This window comes from Scyliorhinus torazame, chromosome 18, assembly GCF_047496885.1.
Source record: "Scyliorhinus torazame isolate Kashiwa2021f chromosome 18, sScyTor2.1, whole genome shotgun sequence".
Classification (NCBI taxonomy): Eukaryota; Metazoa; Chordata; class Chondrichthyes; order Carcharhiniformes; family Scyliorhinidae; genus Scyliorhinus; species Scyliorhinus torazame.
Window position 1 is genome coordinate 68,740,261 of NC_092724.1, and position 22,153 is coordinate 68,762,413.

General features: G+C 45.2%; 1 protein-coding gene across 2 annotated transcripts in view; it reads right to left on the reverse strand.

Annotated features, from left to right (window-relative positions):
• Positions 1 to 22,153, reverse strand: part of cherp (calcium homeostasis endoplasmic reticulum protein) — a 162,853-nt gene that overhangs the window by 46,300 nt on the left and 94,400 nt on the right. For both annotated transcript variants that reach the window (XM_072482850.1, XM_072482849.1), the window contains exons 10-12: positions 21,136 to 21,296; positions 17,001 to 17,430; positions 1,815 to 2,056 (exon numbers count right to left, since the gene is read on the reverse strand). In XM_072482850.1, the coding sequence (XP_072338951.1) occupies positions 1,815 to 2,056; positions 17,001 to 17,430; positions 21,136 to 21,296 (833 nt within the window). The remainder of the gene's footprint in view (positions 1 to 1,814; positions 2,057 to 17,000; positions 17,431 to 21,135; positions 21,297 to 22,153) is intronic.

A 22,153-nucleotide genomic window follows, 5' to 3' on the forward strand; every position in this document is an offset into this window, starting at 1 on the left:
GATAGGATGCTTTCTATGGTGCATCTGTAAAAGTTGGTAAGAGTCAATGTGGACATGCCGAATTTCCTTAGTTTCCTGAGGCAGTATAGGCGCTGTTGTGCTTTCTTGGTGGTAGCGTCGACGTGGGTGGACCAGGACAGATTTTTGGAGATGTGCACCCCTAGGAATTTGGAACTGCCAACCCTCTCCACCTCGGCCCCGTTGATGCGGACAGGGGTGTGTACAGTACTTTGCTTCCTGAAGTCAATTACCAGCTCTTTAGTTTTGCTGGCATTGAGGGAGAGATTATTGTCGCTACACCACTCCACTAGGTTCTCTATCTCCCTCCTGTATTCGGACTCATCGTTATTCGAGATCCGGCCCACTATGGTCGTATCGTCAGCAAACTTGTAGATGGAGTTGGAACCAAGTTTTGCCACGCAGTCGTGTGTGTACAGGAAGTAGAGTAGGGGGCTAAGTACGCAGCCTTGCGGGGCGCCGGTGTTGAGGACTATTGTGGAGGAGGTGTTGTTCATTCTTACTGATTGTGGTCTGTTGGTCAGAAAATCGAGGATCCAGTTGCAGAGTGGGGAGCCAAGTCCTAGGTTTTGGAGCTTTGATATGAGCTTGGCTGGGATTATGGTGTTGAAGGCGGAGCTGTAGTCAATAAATAGGAGTCATTAGGGCAAAAGATATTGGGGCAAATGGTAATGATTTCAGCAAGAAATTGGATGGGTGCCTGAGGCAATAAATTTGCAGGGTTTCAAAGGCACAGCAGGAAAATGGGACTGACAGGATTGCTCTAGAGAGCTGGCATGTACTTAATAATAATAAGCCTTATTATTGTCACAAATACGCTTACATTAACACTGCACTGAAGTTACTGTGAAAATCCCCTACTTTGTGGGCTAATTGGCTGCCTTCTGTGCCATAATAGCCCTACAACTGAACAGAACTCTGCTTCGCATTTCACCCCAAGTTAAGCTCGGACCTCTTATCACCTCTATCACCCAGATTGCCAACTTCCACCTCTGTACTATCAGCTATTCCCATCCCTCCCTCAGCTCATCCACGACTGAAACACTCATTGTTACCAACTGACTCAACTGTTTCAATGTTCTCAAAGTTGACTTCCCAATTTCCACCCTCGATAAACTTGAACTCATCAATCCTTATCCTATCCCACACCAGACCAATGTGTTCTTGCCAATCTCTACTGGTTTCCCAGTCCACCAATATCTTAAATTTAGCATTTTAAATCATTCATGGCATTGCCCTCCCCATTTCTGTAAAGTCACACAACCGTGCAACCATCCTAGAACTTTGCATTCCACCAAATCTGTCCACTTGCACATCCCACTCTTCAGCTGACCTCTGGTGGCCAGTTCTTCATCCACCTAAGACCCAAATTCTGGAATTAGCTCTCTAGACACCTTTGCCTCTCTCTCTCTGCTTTAAGACTCTACTTGAAATCTACCTTTTTGACCAAAACTTTAGTCACCCTTCCCTGTATATTAAAAGAAAAATACTGCGCATGCTGGATATCGGAAATAAAAACAGAAAATCCTGGATAAACTCAGCAGGTTTGGCATGGTCTGTGGAGAAAGAGAGAGAGAGAGTTAACATTTGGAGTCCAATATGACTCTTCTTTGGAACTGTTCCAAAGAGTTATATTGGATTCAAAATGTTAACTCTGTTTCTCGTTCCATTGCTACACAATATCTTGTTAGCGGTGAGTCAACCGTTTTCCGATAATGCTTCTGTTTCCTTTATCAAATGTGCTATTTGAATGCTTTTTGTTCAGCTACCAAATTGAGCAGAGACTGGTTACTTACCTTTACCAGTGGTGCCATCAATCCTGCTGGGAGATCGAAATATGGCACATTGGGTACCAAGCTGGGGTCATCCGGGCTGATCTGAGGCGGAGGAGGCCCTTGCCGTCTGATATGTGGAGGCTGTCCATTAAAACCTGGAGGAGGACCAGCAAAATCGGGATGCTGGGGCCCACCCCATGGAGGAGGTTCTCCCATTCCTGGTGGAGGCAATCGGTGTGGAGGATGGTGAGGAGGGCCCATATCTGGAATATGTACATCATAGAGGCATTTCAATCAAAGTTCTGCACCAGCTTCAGTCTTTTTACTATATTAATCTACCAGCCTTATGCATACCAACACAAGTACCACCTGACCTAGACATGATAAAGCACCAAGTCATTTAAGCAGACCTTTATAGGAGGATCAATCAATTGTAGTGTATAAAGAAATGTTAACACTTTAATGTGAATTTTGGATCTAACTACAAGTTGTAATCACAAAGAATTTAGTTGGAAGATAGAAAGAATGTAGCTGACTTACACAAGATCACACAGCAACCACTAGGTCACAATTTTGTACAAAAATGTTGAAATAAAACCAGCTTTGTGGATTATATATGCCGTTCACTAGACAATTATGAATGAAAAAGGCTATTCTGCCCATCCAGAACAAGTCTATATTCCCCCAAAATTTGAATCTAACTGACTTCACCCGACTTTCTTCTCTCTCCCTTTGTCAGCTTCAATTCTCCCCCTCAATCAGGAACCCAGTCATAGATTGCACCACTGTCATTCCTTTAGGAGCCGCACTTTGCAGGTTTGGCATAATGTTTCTCCAGAGTCTGTCACTCACCAGGAAAACTGGAATGCAAGCTTAAGTAGGGTGCTCTTTCCAAGGGGCGGTGCAGACTCGATGGGCCGAATGGCCTCTTACTGCACTGTAAATTCTATGATTCTATGATCAGTCAAGACAAGGGTCTGAGCTAGAATCTCTTGCACTGCTGGCATCATTGCCACTAGTATTGAAATGGTTCACTGGTAACATTCCTGCTGAGTCAGAAGGTTGTACATTCAAGTCCAAGCCACAACCTTGGATGCAAAATCCAGGCTGATAGTCCAATGCAGTGCTGAGACAGTACATTGTCAGAGATCTGTTGGATGAGGCATTAACCATTCGTCTTTTCAAATAGATGCAAAATATTTCATGGCACCACATCTTCTTGATGTCCTGGACAATACTTATTCCCATATAACATCACTAAAACAAGCTATCATTCCCATGTAGTGGACTCGCCAATGCGAAGTGCATTCAAATGGTCATTGGATAGACATATGGACGATAAGGGAATAGTGTAGATGGGCTTTAGAGTGGTTTCACAGGTCGGCGCAACATCGAGGGCAGAAGGGCCTGTACTGCGCTGTAATGTTCTATGTTCTATATTGCTGTTTATGGGACCTTTTGCTTTGTGCAAACGGCTGTCACATTTCCTACATTCAAACACACTGTTCCATAAAGCAGCTCAGAGCGAGAGAGAGAAAGCCCGTAAAGCAGCGGGAGCTGGGAGAGAGAGTTCCCATAAAGCAGAGGGAACTGTTTATAAAATGAGAAATGGCAATAAAAAATTAAAAATTAAAAAAAATAAAAATAAAAATAAAGCAGAGGGAGTTCAGGGAGAGAGAGAGAGCCATAAAGCCGAGGACATTTGGGAGAGAGAGAGCCCATAAAGCAGGGTGAGTTCAGAAGAGAGAGAGCCCGGAATGCAGCGTGAGTTCAGAGAGAGTGAGAGAGACAGACAGACAGACCACAAAGCAGCAGAATCCCAGTGCCATGGTTAAGTATATCTTCTCACGTCTGGAGTGGAACCTATGGAAATGGGAGCATTCACCTGTTGCTGTGGACCAACAACATAGATAGAACCAGGAATGATGTTTTGTTAATAGAGTCTGAGGAGCTAGGAACCAAATTAAAAGATAGAATGTAACCTCTTGATTGTTACCTGCACCATGCGCAAATTGATATACGCTTAGGCAAATTAGAGAATCAAATATGTGGATTAAAGAATGGTGTGGAAAGAAGGTGCTTCAATTCATGGGACAGTGGCATCAGTACTCAGGGAAGAGTGAGCTATCTTTTTGAATGAGCTCCACTTGAACTGAGCTGGGACAAATAACTAGGGCTGTGAACACGGCTTTAAACTAACAGAATGGGAGCAGGGCTCAGGCGAAGGGAGATTTAGAAGACAAAGACCAAGGCATCAGAACAGTATAGCAATGTGGGTGAGGACAAGCAGAATGAGTCAGAACAGACAGGGTTTAACAAAATTTGTACATTGACAAATAAGGATATTGCAAAGAATAGAAGCAAAAAACTTTAAATTATATGTTCTTTATTTGAAAGCGTAAAGCGGCGCAATAATATTGGTGAACTAGTCGCACAAATGGAGATAAATGATTTGGATCGCATCGCCATTACACAGACATAGAACATAGAAAAATACAGCACAGAACAGGCCCTTCGGCCCACGATGTTGTGCCGAATCTTTGTCCGAGATTAATCATACATTATCATTGAATTTACAGTGCAGAAGGAGGCCATTCGGCCCATTGAGTCTGCACCGACTCTTGGAAAGAGCACCCTACCCAAAGTCAACACCTCCACCCAACACTAAGGGCAATTTTGGACACTAAGGGCAATTTATCATGGCCAATCCACCTAACCTGCACATCCCTGGACTGTGAGTGGAAACCGGAGCACCCGGAGGAAACCCACACAGACACGGGGAGGATGTGCGGACTCCGCACAGACAGCGATTCCCATCACATGATTACAATGTGATCAAGGATGGGAAATAAATATCCAAGGTACATAATATTGAGGGAAGACAGACGGAATGGCAAGGAAAGGGTGGTCTTGATAGTAAAAATTGGATTTATGATAATAGTGAGAAAGTATCTATCCTAAGATGATCATGAAGTAGAATCAGTATGGGTGGAAACTAGGAATAGCAAGTCAGAAAACAGTGGTGGAAATATTTTATAAGCCCTCTGATAGTAGATATATGGTTGGACAGAGCATAAAACAAGAAATTATTGGAGCTTGTAATAAAGGCAACGTAATAATTGTGGGGACTTTAATCTTCATATCGACTGAGACTATCAAATTAGCAAGTGTGGTCTAGAATATGAGTTTGTAGAATGTTTTTATGATAGTTTCTTGGAGTAATACAATGTGGAAACGACTAGGAATAAAGCTATCTTGGATCTAGTATTGAGTAATGTAGCAGGATTAATTAGTAATGTTGTAGTAAAAGATCCACTGGGAAACAGTGATCATAATACCTTTAAATTCCATGCGAAGTTTGAAAGTGAAATATGCCAATCACAAACAAGAATTTTATACATGAACAAAGCCATATGAGTACGAGGGGAGAACGGTCTACGGTTATAGAGTCATTGAGTTTTACAGCACGGAAAGAGGCCCTTCGGCCATCACGTCCATGCAGACCATTAGCACCCAACTATTCAAATCCCATTTTCCAGCATTTGGTCTGCAGCCTTGTATGCAATGGCATTTCAAGTGCATATCTAAATACTTCTTAAAAGTTGTGAGGGTTCCCGCCTCCACCACCCTTTCAGGCAGTGAGTTTAAGATTCCACCCTCTTGGTGAAAAAAGGTCTTCCTCGCATCTCCTCTAAACCTCTTGCCCATTAGCTTAAATCTATGCCCCCTGGTTATTGACACCTCCACTAAGGGGAAAAGTGCCTTCCGATCCACCCTATCCATATCCCTCATAATTTTACACACCTCAATCAGGTCCCCCTCAGCCTTCTCTGCTATAGGGAAAACAACCCCAGCTGATCCAATCTCTCTTGATAGTGGAAAAGCTCCAGCCCAGGCAACATCCTGGTGAATGTCCTCTGCACCCTCTCCAGTGCAATCACTTCCTTTCTGTAGTGTGGTGACCAGAACTGCACAGAGTTCTCCAGCTGGGGCGTAACAGGAATTTTACACAGCTTCAGCATAACCTCCCTGCTCTTATATTCAATGCCTTGTTTAATAAAGGCAAGAATTCCATAGCCCTTTTTAACCACCTGTCCTGCTGTCTTCAGAGATCTAAAAACATGCACACCAAGGTTCCTTTGATCCTCTGAACTTCCTAGAGTCGACCATTCATTATATATTCCCTTGCCTTGTTAGTCCTCCCAAAATGCATTACCTCACACGTTGCAAGATTAAATTCCATTTGCCACCCTTCTGCCCATCTAACCAGCCCGTCTCTATCGTCCTGTAATCTAAGGCCTTGCTCCTCATAATTTACCACCACCAATTTCTGTGTCATCTGCCAACTTATTTATCATACCTCCTATATTCATACCCAGTTCATTAATGTATACTACAATCAACAAGGGACCCAGCGCCAATTCCAGTGGAACACCACTGGGCACGGGCTTCCAGACACAAGAACAACCTACAACCATCACCTTGTGCCTCCTAAGACAGTTTTCATAGAATCATAGAGCCACTACAGTGCAGAAGGAGGCCATTTGGTCCGGGTTTACACCGCCCTCTGAAAGAGCACCCTAACCAGGTTCCCGCCCGATCCCTGAAACCCTATTACCCCATTTAATTTGCATATCCCTGGCCACTATTGGCAATTTAGCATAGCCAATCCACCTAACCTGCACATCTTTGGACTGTGGGAGGAAACCGGAGCACCTGGAGGAAATTGACGCAGACACGGGGAGAATATGCAAACTCCACACAATCACCCAAGGCTGGAATTGAATCTGGGTCCCTGGCGTTGTGAGGCAGCATTGCTAATCACTGTGTCGCCGTGCTGACCCACCATGCTGCCCTGGATCCCATAGGCTCTTATCTTCTTCATCAGCCTCTCATGTGGGACCTTGTCAAAAGCCTTACTAAAGTCCATGTAGACTACATCAACCTCACTACCCTTACCTACAAACCTCATCACCTCCTCAAAAAAATCAATCAAATTTGTAAAATAGGATCTCCCTTTGCCAAAGCCATGCTGGCTATCCTGGATTAATCCTGGTCTCTCCAAGTGGAGATTAATTCAGTCCCTCAAAATTATTTCCAGTAGTTTCCCTCCCATGAAGTTAGACTCACTGGCCTGTAATTTCCTGGTTCATCCCTACTTCCCCTCTTGTATAATGGCACCCCATTAGCTGTCCTCCAGTCCTCTGGCACCTCTCCTGTGGCCAGAGAAGATTTAATTGGGGAAATAGACTAAAAGGTATGGAGGTAAATGAACAGTGAGAAACATTTGAAGAAACAATTCAAAATCAAAAATACATCCATTGAAAAACAAAAACTCAATGAGAGACCCATCCATGACTCACTCAGGAAGTTAGGATTGTATTAGATTAAAAGGAGAAGTTTACAATGTGGCAAAAAACATGGTGAGTGTGAGGATTGGGAGTGTTTTAGAAAGTGGCAGAGGGCCACTACAAAGGTGATAAAAAGGGAAAAAATATAATGGGAGTAAACTAGCCAGGAATATAAAACAGATTGTTAGAGCTGTTATAAGTATATAACAAGGAAGGGAGTAGCGAAGTAAAACATTGGTCCCTTAGATGCAAAGATCAGGGAAATTATCCTGGGGAATGAGGAAATAGCAGAGGCATTGAACAAATATTTTTTGTCTGTTTTGCATACCAAAAATAGATGGTAACCTAGGGGCTAAAAAGAGTGAGAAAATTAATATCAGCAGAGAAAACAGAGCTTGAGGAACTAAAATCCAACAAATCCCAGGGGCTGATGGTCTACATCTAGTGTTCTAAAAGAGATAGCTGCAGAGACCATAGATATATTATGATTTTCCAAAACTCCTTAAGTTCTGGAACGCTCCTAGCAGATTGGAAATTGGGAAATGTTACTCCACTTTTCAAGAAAGGAGGGAGGAAACAGGAAGATGTAGGCCAGTTAGCTAGACATCAGTTTTTAGGAAAATGCTGGAATCGATTATTAAGGAAGTCTTTTTTAAAAAAAATATTTTTTTATTAAGGTTTTTTAACAACACAACTTTTTTCCCCTTACAAACAATCCCCCCCGCCCCCCGTAACAAAATAGCGCAAATTCTCCCTGAGCAACATGGCAAGATGGTATATTTACATAGCTTTATACACTGGCTCTTGGCCGCGCGTACCGTTTCCCCCCCACCCTCCATGTTATCTCCCGCTCATCCATCCCCTCAAACAGTCTCTCGTTCCCCCCCCCCCCCCCCCCCCCCAGGGTTGCTGCTGCTGCTGAACGACCTTCTTCTAACGCTCCGCGAGATATTCTAGGAACGGTTGCCACTGCCTGTAGAACCCCTGTGCAGACCCTCTCAAAGCGAACTTAATTCTCTCCAATTTTATGAACCCCGCCATGTCGTTAATCCAGGCCTCCAGGCTAGGGGGCTTCGCCTCCTTCCAAAATAGCAAGACCCTTCGCCGGGCTACTAGGGACGCAAAGGCTAGAATTCCGGCCTCTTTCGCCTCCTGCACTCCCGGCTTATCTACCACTCCAAATATTGCTAGCCCCCAGCTTGGCTTGACCCGGACCTTCACCACCTGGGATATTACTCCCGCCACTCCTCTCCAGAACCCCTCCAATGCCGGGCATGACCAAAACATATGGACATGGTTCGCCGGGCTCCCTGAACATCTTTCACATCTATCCTCTACCCCAAAGAACCTACTCAGCCTCGCCCTCATCAGATGCGCTCTGTGAACCACCTTAAATTGTATCAGACTGAGCCTGGCATACGAGGAGGAGGTATTAACCCTACCCAGGGCGTCGGCCCATAGCCCTTCCTCAATCTCCTCCCCCAGCTCCTCCTCCCATTTACCTTTCAGTTCTTCTACTAGCGCTTCCCCCTCTTCTTTCATCTCTTGGTATATTTCCGACACCTTGCCCTCCCCGACCCATACCCCCGAGATCACCCTATCTTGAACTTCTTGTGCTGGGAGCAAGGGAAATTCCCTCACCTGTCGCCTCACAAAAGCCCTCACCTGCATATATCTAAATGCATTTCCCGGGGCTAACTCAAATTTCTCCTCCAGTGCCCCCAGGCTCGCAAATGTCCCGTCAATGAACAGGTCCCCCATTCTTCTTATCCCCGCCCGATGCCAGCCTTGGAACCCCCCGTCCATCTTCCCCGGGACAAACCGGTGGTTACCCCTGATCGGGGACCACACCGATGCTCCCATTGCACCCCTGTGTCTTCTCCACTGGCCCCAGATCTTTAGTGTTGCTGCCATCACCGGGCTTGTGGTGTATTTTGTCGCCGAGAGCGGCAGCGGTGCCGTTACCAATGCCCCCTATTAAGGAAGTCTTGACAATACACTTTGAAAAGTATAGTATGATTAGACCAAGTCAACATGGTTTTACTCAGAGGAAATCCTGTTTGACAAGTTTATTAGAGTTTTTTGAGGATATAACTAGTAGGGTAGATAAAAGGGAACCAGTAGATGGATTTCCAAAAGACATTAGATAAGGTGCCACAGAAAAGTTTAATAGGCAAGATAAGGGCTCATGGAATTGGGGATAGTATTTTACCATGGGTAGAGAATTGGTTCGAGAATAGAAAAGAAAAAGTGGGCGTAAATACGACTTTTTCAAGCTGGCAGGCAGCGAATAACGAGATGCCACAAGGATCAGCGCTGGGGCCTCAGCTATTTACAATGTGTATTAATGACTTAGATGAAGAGACAGAAAGTAATGAAACTATGTTTGTTGATGATACCAAGCTAGGTGGAAGGTACTCTGTGGGGATGACACAGGAAGGCTGCAAAGAGATATAGACAAGTTAAGTGAGTGTGTTACCAAGATGACAGATGGCACACAATGTAGGGAACTATGAAGTTACTCACTCTGGTTCTAAGAATAGAAAAGCAGATTTTTTTTTTTTTTTAAAGTTCTGAAACTTGCAGTGTTGATGTTCAGAGATGTGGGTGTGCTTGTCCAAGGAACAGAGAACGTTTGCATGCAGGTGCAGCAAGCAATTAGGAAGGCAAATGGCATGCTGACTTTGACTGCAAAGGGATTGGTGTACAAGAATAAAAAAGTCTTGCTACAGTTGTACAGGGTTTTGGTGAGACCACATCTGGAATACTCTGCGTGGATTTGGTCACCACATTTAAGCAAGGGTATAGTTGCACTGGAAATGGCATCGCAAAGGTTCACTAAATAGGCCCCTGGGTTGAGAGAGTTGTCTTATGACGAAGAGCTAAGGAAATTGGGCCTGTATTCACTGGAGTTTAGAGGAATGAGAAGAGATCTCACTGAAATGCACAGGGTAGGCGCTGAGAGATTGTTCCCGCTCGTCAGAGAACCAGAACATGTGGGCACAGTTTCAGGATGAGGGGTCAATCATTTAGGTCTGAGATGAGGAGAAATCACTTCACTCAAAGGGTTGTGAATTTTCTACCCTGGGGGATTACGGATACTCCACTGTTGAATACATTTCAAGCTGGGATAGACAGATTTTAGGTCTCTAGGGAAATTAAGTGAGATGGGGAGCATGCAGGAAATTGGAGTTGAAGCTCATAATCAGCCATCATCATATTGATGTTGGAGCAGACTCGGTGGTCATGTGGTCCACCCCTGCTCCTATTTCTTGTGCCCGTGAGAGTGAGCCCATAGAGCAATGGAACTTTGGAGAGGGAGAGAGCCCATAAACCTGCAGGAGTTTGGAGAGAGCCCATAATGCTGCAGGAGTTTGGAGAGAGAGAGCCCGAAGCAGTGAGAGTTCAGAGACCATATAGCAGCGGGAGTTCAGAGAGAGCCCACAAAGCAGTGGGAGTTTGGAGAGATAGCCCAAAGCAGTGGGAGTTTGGAGAGATACCATAAAGCAGTGGGAGTTCGGAAAGAGAGCCCACAAAGCAGCGGGAGTTTGGAGAGAGAGCCCACAAAGCAGTGGGAGTTTGGAGAGAGAGCCCGTAAGCAATGGGAGTGTGGAGAGAGACCATAAAGCAGCGAGAGTTCAGAGAGAGAGCCCTCAAAGCAGTGGGAGTTCGGAAAGAACCCATAAAGCTGCAGGGTGCTGCTCAATCTGTGGTCAGAATGTGTCACAAGGAAACAGGAAGGTAATTGATTGTTGAGTATTTTGCTTGTTCATCTTTCAAACCTCAGGAAATGTATTACTAATTGTGAAGTTTGATTAGGAATAGTAAGGTTTACCAGCAGTAGTAAAGCTTATTGCAGTAGGGTTTATTAATTATAAATTAACTCTCACACAATAAAGATTGCAGAGAAGGTGATGCGTTGCTGTTGTAGTTTGTGGGAACTGGTGGATGCCAGTGTGATCCAAGACAACCACATCTAAAGTAAGTTTCTGCGGCTTGAAGGGCGTTGGGTCAGAGTCAATAAGCGGGTGACTGAGATACGGACACTTCAATGCATCAGGGAGTGGGAATATTACTTTGTCACTTTGTTCCAGAAGGCAATCACAGCCCTTAGAATAGGATCAGCTGATTTGCTCACTGGTCAAGGACACTGGGTGTGACTGCAAGTGAGGCAGGTCAAGGAACTGAGATAGTAGAAATGGAGGAACCTCAGTCATTACAATTGTCCAACATGTTTGAGGTTCTTGATGCTTGTGTGAATGCAAGAAGAAACTGCAAGGTGGATGAGTGAACTGACCAGGGCAGCGCTTTGCAGGAAGTATTTTAGTGGGGGGAGTGAATGGTACTGTTGTGGTAGTAGGGAATAAACACCGCCTCTGCAGCCGAGAACAGGAGTCCAGGTGGCTGTGTTACTTGCCCGATGCTGTGTTTGGAACAATTGCTCAGGGCTGGAACTTGCAGTTGGAGGGAGAAGATCCAGTTGTTATGTTCCATGCGAGTACCAATGACACAGATAAGACTAGGAAGGACATTCTGCTTAGGGATGAGTAGTTAGGGGCTAAATTAAAAAGCTGAACTCACTCTCTGGATTATCATTCTCTGTATTAAGAGTTTTTTGAGGAAGTAGGAAGCAAGGAGGATAAAGGGGAGCCTGTGGATGCGGTGTATTTGGATTTCCAAAAGGTGCTAAGGTGTCACATCAAAGATTATTACACGATTAACATGGATAAAGAATTGGTTAGCTAACAACAACAAGAAAGTGGGATAAATGTATATTTTTCACGTTGGCAAGCTGTAACTAGTGTAGTGCCAAAGGGATCAGTGCTGGAGCTTCATCTATTTACAATTAAAATCAATGACTTGGATGAAAGGACTGAATGTATGGTAACTACGTTTGCTGGTGACACCAAGATAGGAAGCAAGTTGTCAAGAGGAGGTAAAGGGATAGACAGGTTAAGTAATTGTGCAAAAATATGACGTGGAGAATGTGAGAAAATATGAACTTGTCCACGTGGCAGGAAGAATAGAAAAGCAGTATACTAGTTAAATGGAGATTGCAGAATTCAGTATAGAGAGAGATCTGGGTCCCACCCGCGCCGTTCACATGTGGTCTTACCAGCGGGGCCTCGGCGTCCATCCTGTGGGGGGTGGCCTGGTGGGGTTCCAACCCCAGGGGGAGGCCTCCACCGTGGCCTGGCCCGGAATCGAAGCCTACTGATCGGCAGGCCGGCTTCTCCTGGTAAGGGCCTCTTTTACTCCGCGCCAGCCACTGTAGTTCTACGCCATGTTGCATCGGGGCCGGCGCGAAGGAAGCTAGCGCGCATGCGCAGACCCTCGGCACCCGTTTGATGCCGGTATAGGCAGCTAGAGCTGCGGGTTTTGCTCCAGTGTCGTGCTGGCTCCCTGTAGGGCTCAGGATCGCTGCTCCTGGGGGCTTGCTGATCCCGTCGTATAACGCGACGCTGTTTACGACGGTGTCAGCACTTAGCCTCAGGATCAGAGAATCCCAACCAGTGTGTGCAGTTTAGGCCTCATTATTTTGGAAAAGATTTGCTGCGTTAGAAGCAGTTCAGAGTAGGCTCACTCTCTCCCGATTCCTAGGGAGAAGGAATTATCTTATGAAAAAAGGTGGAAAAGGTTGAGTCTACACCCATTGGAGTTTAGAACAATGAAAGGTGATCTTATTGAAACATACAAGATGCTGAGGGGACTTGAAAGGGTTGATACCAGGAAGATGTTTCCTGTTGTGGGGTGGCTATGACTGAGGAATAAGAGGTCCCCTTTTTAAGACAGAGATGGGAGGGAATTTCTTTCTATCAGAGGATAGGGCAGCACGGTAGCATTGTGGATAGCACAATTGCTTCACAGCTCCAGGGTCCCAGGTTCGATTCCGGCTTGGGTCACTGTCTGTGTGGAGTCTGCACATCCTCCCCGTGTGTGCGTGGGTTTCCCCGGGTGCTCCGGTTTCCTCCCACAGTCCAAAGATGTGCAGGTTAGGTGGATTGGCCATGGTAAATTGCCCTTAGTGTCCAAAATTGCCCTTAGTGTTGGGCGGGGTTACTGGGTTATGGGGATAGGGTGGAGGTGTTGACCTTGGGTAGGGTGCTCTTTCCGAGAGCCGGTGCAGACTCGATGGGCCGAATGGCATCCTTCTGCACTGTAAATTCTATGAAATTGTATGATTGTTAATCTGTAGAATTCTCTTCCCCAGCAAGCATTGGAGGCTGGATCATTGAATTTATTCAAGGTGAAGTTACATTTTTGGTGGTCAAGGGAGTTGAGGGTAATGGGGTTTTCAGACAGGAAAGTGGAGTTGAAACTACAAGCAAGTCAGCCTTGATCTTATAGAAAGACACAGCAGGATGAGGGGTGAGGTGATCTCGTTCAATGAGGGGTGAGGTGATCTCGGTCAATGAGGGGGTGAGGTGATCTCGTTCAAGGCTAGGCTGGACAAAGAGGAGAGGTTGGAACGTCAGAAGGTAATAGATGAGATGCTGGAGGTAGACAGGAGGTATGCAGAAGATGGGGACCCAGCGCAGTTGGAAAAGAGGCAGAAACTCCAGGCGAGCTTTGACCGACTATCTACCAGGAAAGCGGTACGCCAAGGTATGCCAATTGAGGCGAGCAAGGAGGGCAGTTTACGAGCATGGAGAGAAGGCCGTATGTTGGCGGGTCAACTCCGTAGGGAGGCTGCAGCAAGGGAAATTGTCCAGGTGCGGGACAGGGCAGGGAAGTTGGTGGTAGCTCCAGATTAGATTAACAAGGTCTGTAAGGAATTCTATGAGAGGTTGTACAGGTCAAAGCCACCTGGGGAAGGCCGGGAGATGCAGGAATTTCTTGATGGGCTGGAGTACCCGAGGTTAGGGGAGGGAGACAGGGCTACAATAGAGGGGGCGATAGTGGAGCAGGAGATAAAAGATGCGATTGGGAGGATGCAGCCGGGGAAGGTGGCAGGGCCGGATGGGTTTCCGGTGGAATATTATTTAAAAATTCAAAAATAAGCTGGTACCGCTGATGGTGGGGATGTTTGAGGCGGCGATAGGGAAGGGGATGTTACCACAAACTTTGGGCAGGCATCGATTTCCCTGTTGCTTAAGAAAGATAAGGATCTGACGGAGTGTGGGTCTTATAGGCCCATATCACTTTTAAACGTGGACGCAAAGGTATTGGCGAAGGTACTGGCAAGTAGGCTAGAGGAGTGCCTCCCAAAGGTGATAGGTGAAGATCAAACGGGGTTTGTGAGAGGGAGGCAGCTCTTTTTGAACATTAGGAGGGTACTGAACATGGTTATGGAGGGGAAGCAAACAGAGGCGGTTGTGGTATTGGACGCTGAGAAAGCGTTTGACCGGGTAGAATGGGGTACTTGATGGCAGTTCTAGAGCGGTTTGGAATTGGACCCAGATTGGTGGACTGGGTAAAGCTATTATATAAGGAGCCGAGGGCCAGTGTCTGCACAAATAACATCAGCTCAGAATACTTTCCTCTCCACCGTGGGACTAGGTAGGGATGTCCTATGTGTCCCCTGCTGTTTGCACTCGCGATTGAGCCATTGGCCATCACATTAAGACGTTCGGGGGTATGGAAAGGGATAGTGCGGGGGGATAGAGCATAGGGTGTCCTTATATGCCGATGACTTGTTATTATACGTGTCGGAACCAAGTGTGTCAATAGGGGGAATACTGGAACTGCTTCGGGTGTTTGGGTCTTTCTCAGGGTACAAATTAAATCGAGACAAGAGTGAATATTTTGTGGTGTCTTGGCCAAGGGTGGGGGCAGGGATGAGGGTGTTGCCATTCCGTAAGGCAGGGACTCATTTTAGACACCTGGGAGTGCAGGTTGCCGGGGGGGGGGGGGGGGGGGGGGGGGGGGGGGGGGGTAGGTTAAACATTTCTAGTTTGGTGGGGAGGGTGAAAGCTGATCTGGCAAGGTGGGATGGTCTCCCTATGGCACTGGCGGGTCGGGTACAGGCGGTTAAAATGAATGTGCTACCGCGATTCCTGTTTATATTTCAATGCCTGCCGATTTTCCTGCCAAAGGCATTTTTTAGAGAGATTGAAGGGACAATTACCTCGTTCATATGGGGAGGGAAGGTGGCCAGAAATAAAAAGGTGCTACTACAGAGAGTAAGGCAGGCAGGGGGTTTGGGTCTTCCGAACCTGATGTATTATTACTGGGCGGCGAATGTGGAGAAGGTGCGGAGCTGGGTCAGAGGGGTTGATTACCAGTCGGTCAAAATGGAGGAGAGTTTGGGTAGGGGGTCGGGATTGAAGGCGCTAGCGACAGCGCCGTTCCCGGCGGCCCCGGGGAGATACTCGGTGAGTCTGGTATTAATAACTTTGCTGAGAATTTGGAGGCAGTTTCGACAGCACTTCGGGTTGGGGGCAGGGTCAAGGGAATGCTGATTCAGGGGAACCATAGATTTGAGCCAGGGAAATGGGATGGAAATTTTCGCAGATGGGAGGAGAAAGGAATTAGGACACTAAAAGATTTGTTTCTTGGGGGTCGTTTTGTGGGATTGAAGGAGCTGGGAACGAAGTATGGGCTGAAATATTTAGATACGTACAGGTTCGAGACTTTGCCAGAAAGGAGATACAGAGCTTCCCAGTAGAACTGGCTTCCACATTGCTGGAGGAGGTGCTTGCGACAGGGGGCCTGGAGAAGGGGGTAGTGTCGGCGGTTTACGGGGCTATTTTGGAGGAGGAGAAGGCGCCACTAGAAGGGATCAAGGCAAAGTGGGAGGAAGAGTTGGGAGAGGGTATGGAGGAGGGTCTGGTGTGAGGTGCTCCAGAGGATGAATGCCTCCACCTCGTGTGCGAGGTTGGGGCTGATACAGCTGAAGGTGGTGTATAGAGCGCACCTTACAAGGGCGAGAATGAGCCAGCTCTTTGAGGGGGCAGAAGATGTATGTGAACGTTGCAGGGGGGCCACACAAATCACATTCATATGTTTTGGTCCTGTCCAAAGCTGGAGGATTACTGGAAGGAGGTTTTTAGGGTAATCTCTAAAGTGGTGCACGTGAAACTGGACCCGGACCCTCGGGAAGCCATATTCGGGATGTCGGACCAGCCGGGGTTGGAAACGGGCGCAGAGGCAGATGTTGTAGCCTCCGCCTCGTTGATCGCCCAAAGGCGGGTCCTGTTAGGGTGGAGATCAACCTCTCCACCCTGTGTCCTGGCGTGGCGGGGGACCTGCTGGAATTCTTCACTCTTGAAAAGGTCAAATTTGAACTGAGGGGAAGGATGGAGGGGTTCTACAATTCATGATCGTTATTCATTATGCACTTTTCGAGAATTGGATCGCATCGAAAATTAGGGGAGTTGGGGGCTGAGAAGGTTGGGGGGAGGGGGACTGTATGTGTTAATGGTGACAATGGGTGATTCCTGATTCCTCTTTGTCAATTGTTTATGTTAAAATGCGGGCTAATGTTGGGAGTTTGGTGGAAGGATGGGATTGTTGTTATTGATATGGGGTTTGATTACATTCGTTACTGATTATTGTTGGGTGTAAATTTGAGAGAAAATGTGAAAAAAGAGAATAAAAAAATATTGTAAAAAAAGAAAGTCACAGCAGGTTTGAAGAGCCATATGGCCTTCTCTTGCTCCCAAGTCTCATGTTCTTATGTACTGTTAAAGCCTGTAAAGTGCTTCGGGACAGCCCGAGATTGTGAAAGGAACTGTATAAATTCTTTCTCTGCACGGTCAGAATTTGGACAAAACAAAAAAAAAAAAAAACCTTTTATACAAAACAAGTATTTGAAATCAGCTTAAAGTCGAAATAATGCAAAGGATTAAAAACTGTTCAGTAAGAACTGAACTACACAATGTTTTCTTTGAACAGGATGCTTAGGTTTGTTTACCTGGTGGAAAGTCTCCCTGTTGATAATCAAAATGGTGAGGAGGATAAGGGGGACGATCAAAGTGATGTCGGGGAGGAAAGTCATCCTGCATGAACCGCGGAGGAATGCGATTGAAATTGTGGGGGTGCGGAGGTTGGTTAAATGGTGGGTGTTGCTGGTGTGGCGGGAATGGGGGCTGCTGGCGGAAGTGGGGGGGTCGTTGCATTCTGAATGGTGGGTCCCGCTGTCCCCCCCAGGGCGGCTCATGCTGGTTGTTCCATGGAGGTTCAAACTGATTATTCCAGGATGGTTCGTGCTGGTTGTTCCATGGAGCTTCTCGTTGGTTGTTCCAATTTTGTTCCCGCTGATCATTCCACATCCCTTCGTGATTGTTATTCCAGGGCTGGCAATGAGGTGGTCCTTGATGTGGAGCATTAAACCCCTGGTCAAACTGGTAGTAAAAAGAGAAAGATGTGCTCAGACTACTCAAATTACATGCAACGTACAGCACCAAAACTGCTAATTGAGCATTTTGCCTAGCATGGTTTAAACTGCAGTTAGCCAGGCTGGTTGGCTTTTCTTTAAAAAAACAGCTCTACAGACCAGATGTGAACTGAAGTAAGTGGCACAATTCAACAATGAGCTCCAAGTCAAATAAATTTGACAATGAAGTGGGTTTGCACAACTTAACCTAACTCACCCAGCGTGAACGGGAACGCAGAAACGGGACAAGTTTGGGTTGAAAACCCGATTTATACCCTCCCCGATTTTACTCTCTGGCTGATGTTTATGAGAGAACCAAAGCATAGATTGGGGCAGCAAAGGGAATCTGCAACTCACTAATATAACAATATACCAAAATACCAGTATCCCATCCTTGAAGATGTGGACAGGGTTCTCATTGAGTATTTTTTTCTCTGTCTTCACGAAGGAGAGGGAGGATTCAAACATCCTAGTTAAAGAGAAGTGTGGAATATTAGATGGAATAAGAGGAAGTACTGGAGGGACTAGCATCCTTGAAGATGGATAAATCACCAGAGCAAGATGGATTGTATCCCAGGCCGTTGAAGGTAGGGAAATATCGGATGCTCGGAGGATTGTTTTTCAATCCTCACTAGATACAGGTGAGGTATCACAGGATTGGAGGTCTGTGAACATGTACCATTATTTAGAAAGGGTGTAAGGGATAGGCCAGAAGACTGTAGGCCGGGCAGTCTTCAGTGGTGGGCAAATTATGAGAAGACAGGAAACAATTATGAGAGACAGGATAAACTGTCACTTGGAACAGCACAGATTGATCAGGGATAGTCAGCATGGTTTTGTTAGGGAAGATCGTGTCTTACTAACTTGATAGAATTTCTTGAGGAAGTAATAAGGAAGACTGATGAGGGTACTGCAGTGGATATAGTCAACATAGATTTCATTTGACAAAGTCTCACACAGCAGACTGGTCAGAAAAGTGACATCCCATGGGATACAGGGGAAGGTGGCAGGTTCGATCCAAAATTAGTTCAGTGACAGGAAACAAAGAATAATGGTCGATGGATGTTTTGCGAGTGGAAAACAGTTTCCGCTGGTGTTCCACAGGGTTCAGTCTTGAGGCCTTTGCTGTTTGTTGTATATATCAACGATTTAGACTTAAATTAGGTGGCATAATTGGGAAATTTGCAGATATCACAAAAATTGTCTGTATTGTTGATAGTGAAGAGGATAACTGTCAACTCCAGAGTGACATCAATGGTTAGGTTGAGTGGGCAGAGAAGTAGCAAATGGAATTCAATTCGGAAGTGTGAGGCTATGTATTTGGGGAGGACCAACAAAGCAAAGGAATATTCAATAAATGGGAAGTTATTGAGAGGGTTTGAGTAAGTGGGAGACCTTGGAGCGCATGTCCACAAGTCCTTCAAGGCAGCGGGACAATCTGGTAGATAAAGGTGGTCAAGAAAGCATATGGAATGCTTTCCTTTTTTGGGTGAGGTATTGAAGACAAAGGCAGGGATATAATGATGGAACTGTATAAAATGCTGCTGAGGCCACAGCTGGAATTTTGTGTACCGTCTTGGTCACCACATTACAGGAAGTATATAATTGCTTTGCAGACAGTGCAGAGGAGATTTATAAGAAATTTGTCAGGGCTTGAAAATTGTAGCTACATGGGGAGATTGGATAGGCTAGGGCTGTTTTCCTTAGAACAGAGGCTCTAAGGGGTGACCTTATTGAGGTGTACAAATTTAGAGGGGCCTAGACAGGAAAGACTTGTTTCTCCTAGCTGAGGGGGGCAATTACCAAGGGGCATAGATTTAAGATGATTGGTACAAGATCTAGAGGGGACATGAGGGAAAACGTTTTAACTTAAAGGGTGGTGGGCATCTGGAATTCACTATCTAAGTTGGTGGTTGAGGCTGAAACGCTCAACTAATTTAAAAGGTACCTGGATCTACATCTGCAAGTGCTGTAACCTGCAAAGCTATGGACTAGGTGCTGGAAAATGGGATAAAAATGAGCAGCTAGTTTCCTTTTTCTCTTTTTGGTCTGAGGCATACACTATGGACGGAGTGGCCTCTTTCTGCACATAACATTTCTCTTTATAGCATGTTAAAATTAAAGGGCAATTAGTCAAACAATATGTCTCCTTCAAGGCAGTGTTATCTGTTGAAACCTGCTTACACATGCATCATTATATTGTAACATACAAAAATCATTAACTATTGCTTCAGAAAGTCTACACACACACACACACACACACACACACACACACACACACACACACACACACACACACACACACACACACACACACACACACACACACACACACACACACACACACACACACACACACACACACACACACACACACACACACACACACACACACACACACACACACACACACTTGACGGATTTAGGTAATTCCGGACCTGATAATACTTTCTTACTAACCTGTCATTTCGGTAAACCCACGAAAAGAGGGAAATCTGTTTCTCTCCCAAGACTCAGAATAGTTCTCACAAAGGGAGAATGCTTTTCCGGGTCTCAAACAGTTAAACGAGATTTCAGTTACTTTCCATGGAAAAAGTTTGGATAGATATCTCTGAACTAAATCGTTATCTCTGTCGGTTGTAGGTCCTAGTCATTTAAGACTTGCGAAATGAGTGTCTAGGATTTTAAACTTGAGAGTAAGTCTACATAGTTTAATTTTTAATAAAAGTAGTTTTATTGTAAAATACTCTCAATTGATACATACAGAATTGCAGAGTTAAAAATATAAATTGATTAACAGTTCTTAGTCTGCTAAGAATATAAAACCGTTAACAGTCCTTTGTTATCTGCTAACAAACTAACTTCTCTTCAGAGAATGATATATCTAAAACTTGGAAAATCCTAAAATATCTCCTATCAATTTCAAATACATTTCTAAGAAGTTTAATAGAAACATACTTACAAAGAACCACGGGGCAAGTTGTTTGAACAGACCTTTACTCACTTCAGCAGAGCTGAATGAGAAGATTTCGCTAAAATGCCTCCCCTTTTTATACATAAAATCCTCAATTCAGTCAAGGTTTCTTCCTGTCACTTAATGTTGGTTAATTGCCGATAGCCAAATGGTGAATTTGCTGTGTTATCAGCAATATGCGTTTAATGATCTTAGTGTCTGCTTGAATGTCAGGTGTCTAAGATATATTGGTGAAGAGGGGTTTGTTTAAGAGGTCTGTCTATTTTAATGTGTCCAGTTTCTTAGATATATAGATTGTCAAAATAGACACTTTTCCAAGGGTGTTATTTTAAATGTCAAAAAGTTATATAGTTAAGGAAGGATTTGTTGTTCTGTTTATCTGAGGACTTTCCTGTCTCACGGCTTAAGTTTTTATAATTGCAGGGAGGTGATCTGAAGAATTTATGATCTGTCAATTCAAGGATTTCTCCTTACATGTCTGGAATGTTTAATGACCCTTCAGGTCAGTTAAAGTTCCCTGCAGCAAATGATGACTTTTTAAAAGACCTTTTATTTCACTTTGAATTAAAATACTTGATCTGTTAATTTCTGCTGCTTATCCTGGTCCTTATTTCAAACCGAATTTTGTGGCGAACGTGATATCCATCACACACACCCCTTGTTCAATGCTGAAAATACCCCCCAAACCTGAACCAGTACCTGTTGCTGTTGGCCCCAGAGTGGCATAGCAGGTCGTTCAAACCATGGTGGCTTAGAAGAAGAGTGCTCATGCTGCCCAGGCCCTCTCTGTCCTGCTGGACTGGGCTCCTGTCCTCCACTTGACACGTTTTCAGGGAGTGGGTGTGGAGGCTTGGCCTCATCTGTAACACAGTCAGTGGATTTTAAAAGTGGATTCCTCTCAACAGCACTCAGCAAACACAAACTCAGACTGAGTTCCATGTTACAAAATTATAAACACAAATGCTATTGGTAAGATTCTAGCTATTCTGGCAGCACGGTGGCATAATGATTAGCACTGCTGCCTTGCGGTGCTGAGGACTCGGGTTCGATACCGATTTTGGGTCACTGTCCGTGTGGAGTTTGCGCATTCTCCCCGTGTCTGCGTGGGTCTCACCCCCACAACACAAAGCTGTGCAGGGTAGGTGGATTGGCCATGCTAAATTGCTCCTTAATTGGAAAAAAATTGGGTACTCTTAAAAAAAAAAAAAAAAAAAAAAAATTTTTTTTAATTCTAGCTATTCAACGCACGTGGCAATCACCCTGTCCACAGGCTATGGGGCACTCCCTTTCTACAAGTAGTCTTTCAGGACATACCTATTGCAGTGAAAGGTTAACTGCGATTAGAGACACAGTGACCTTGTTCTATACGACTCCAACATAGGACACATGAACGTTTTAGGCAGAATAAGAAAACCTAAGAGGGTAGTGTAATTTGACTGTAGAAAGTCAAATGTGGATTCTTCAATACGCCTGGTGTGTTTTCTAAACTTTTCACTCTCAAAAAAGGAGAAACACAGTATCTCGTCTTGACACTAATTGTGTCTGCAAAGAATGCAACTTGCTCCAATTATTCTCTAATCCCAGACGAGGGACCCATATCAGAATTCAGAACATAGGGGTTTGCTCATTCAGAGCGATTCCTCTTGGGCCTTTCTCATTCTGAAAAGTGAAGTCGCATCAGCATTAAAAGGTCAGCAGCCTGGGGCAGCACAGTGGC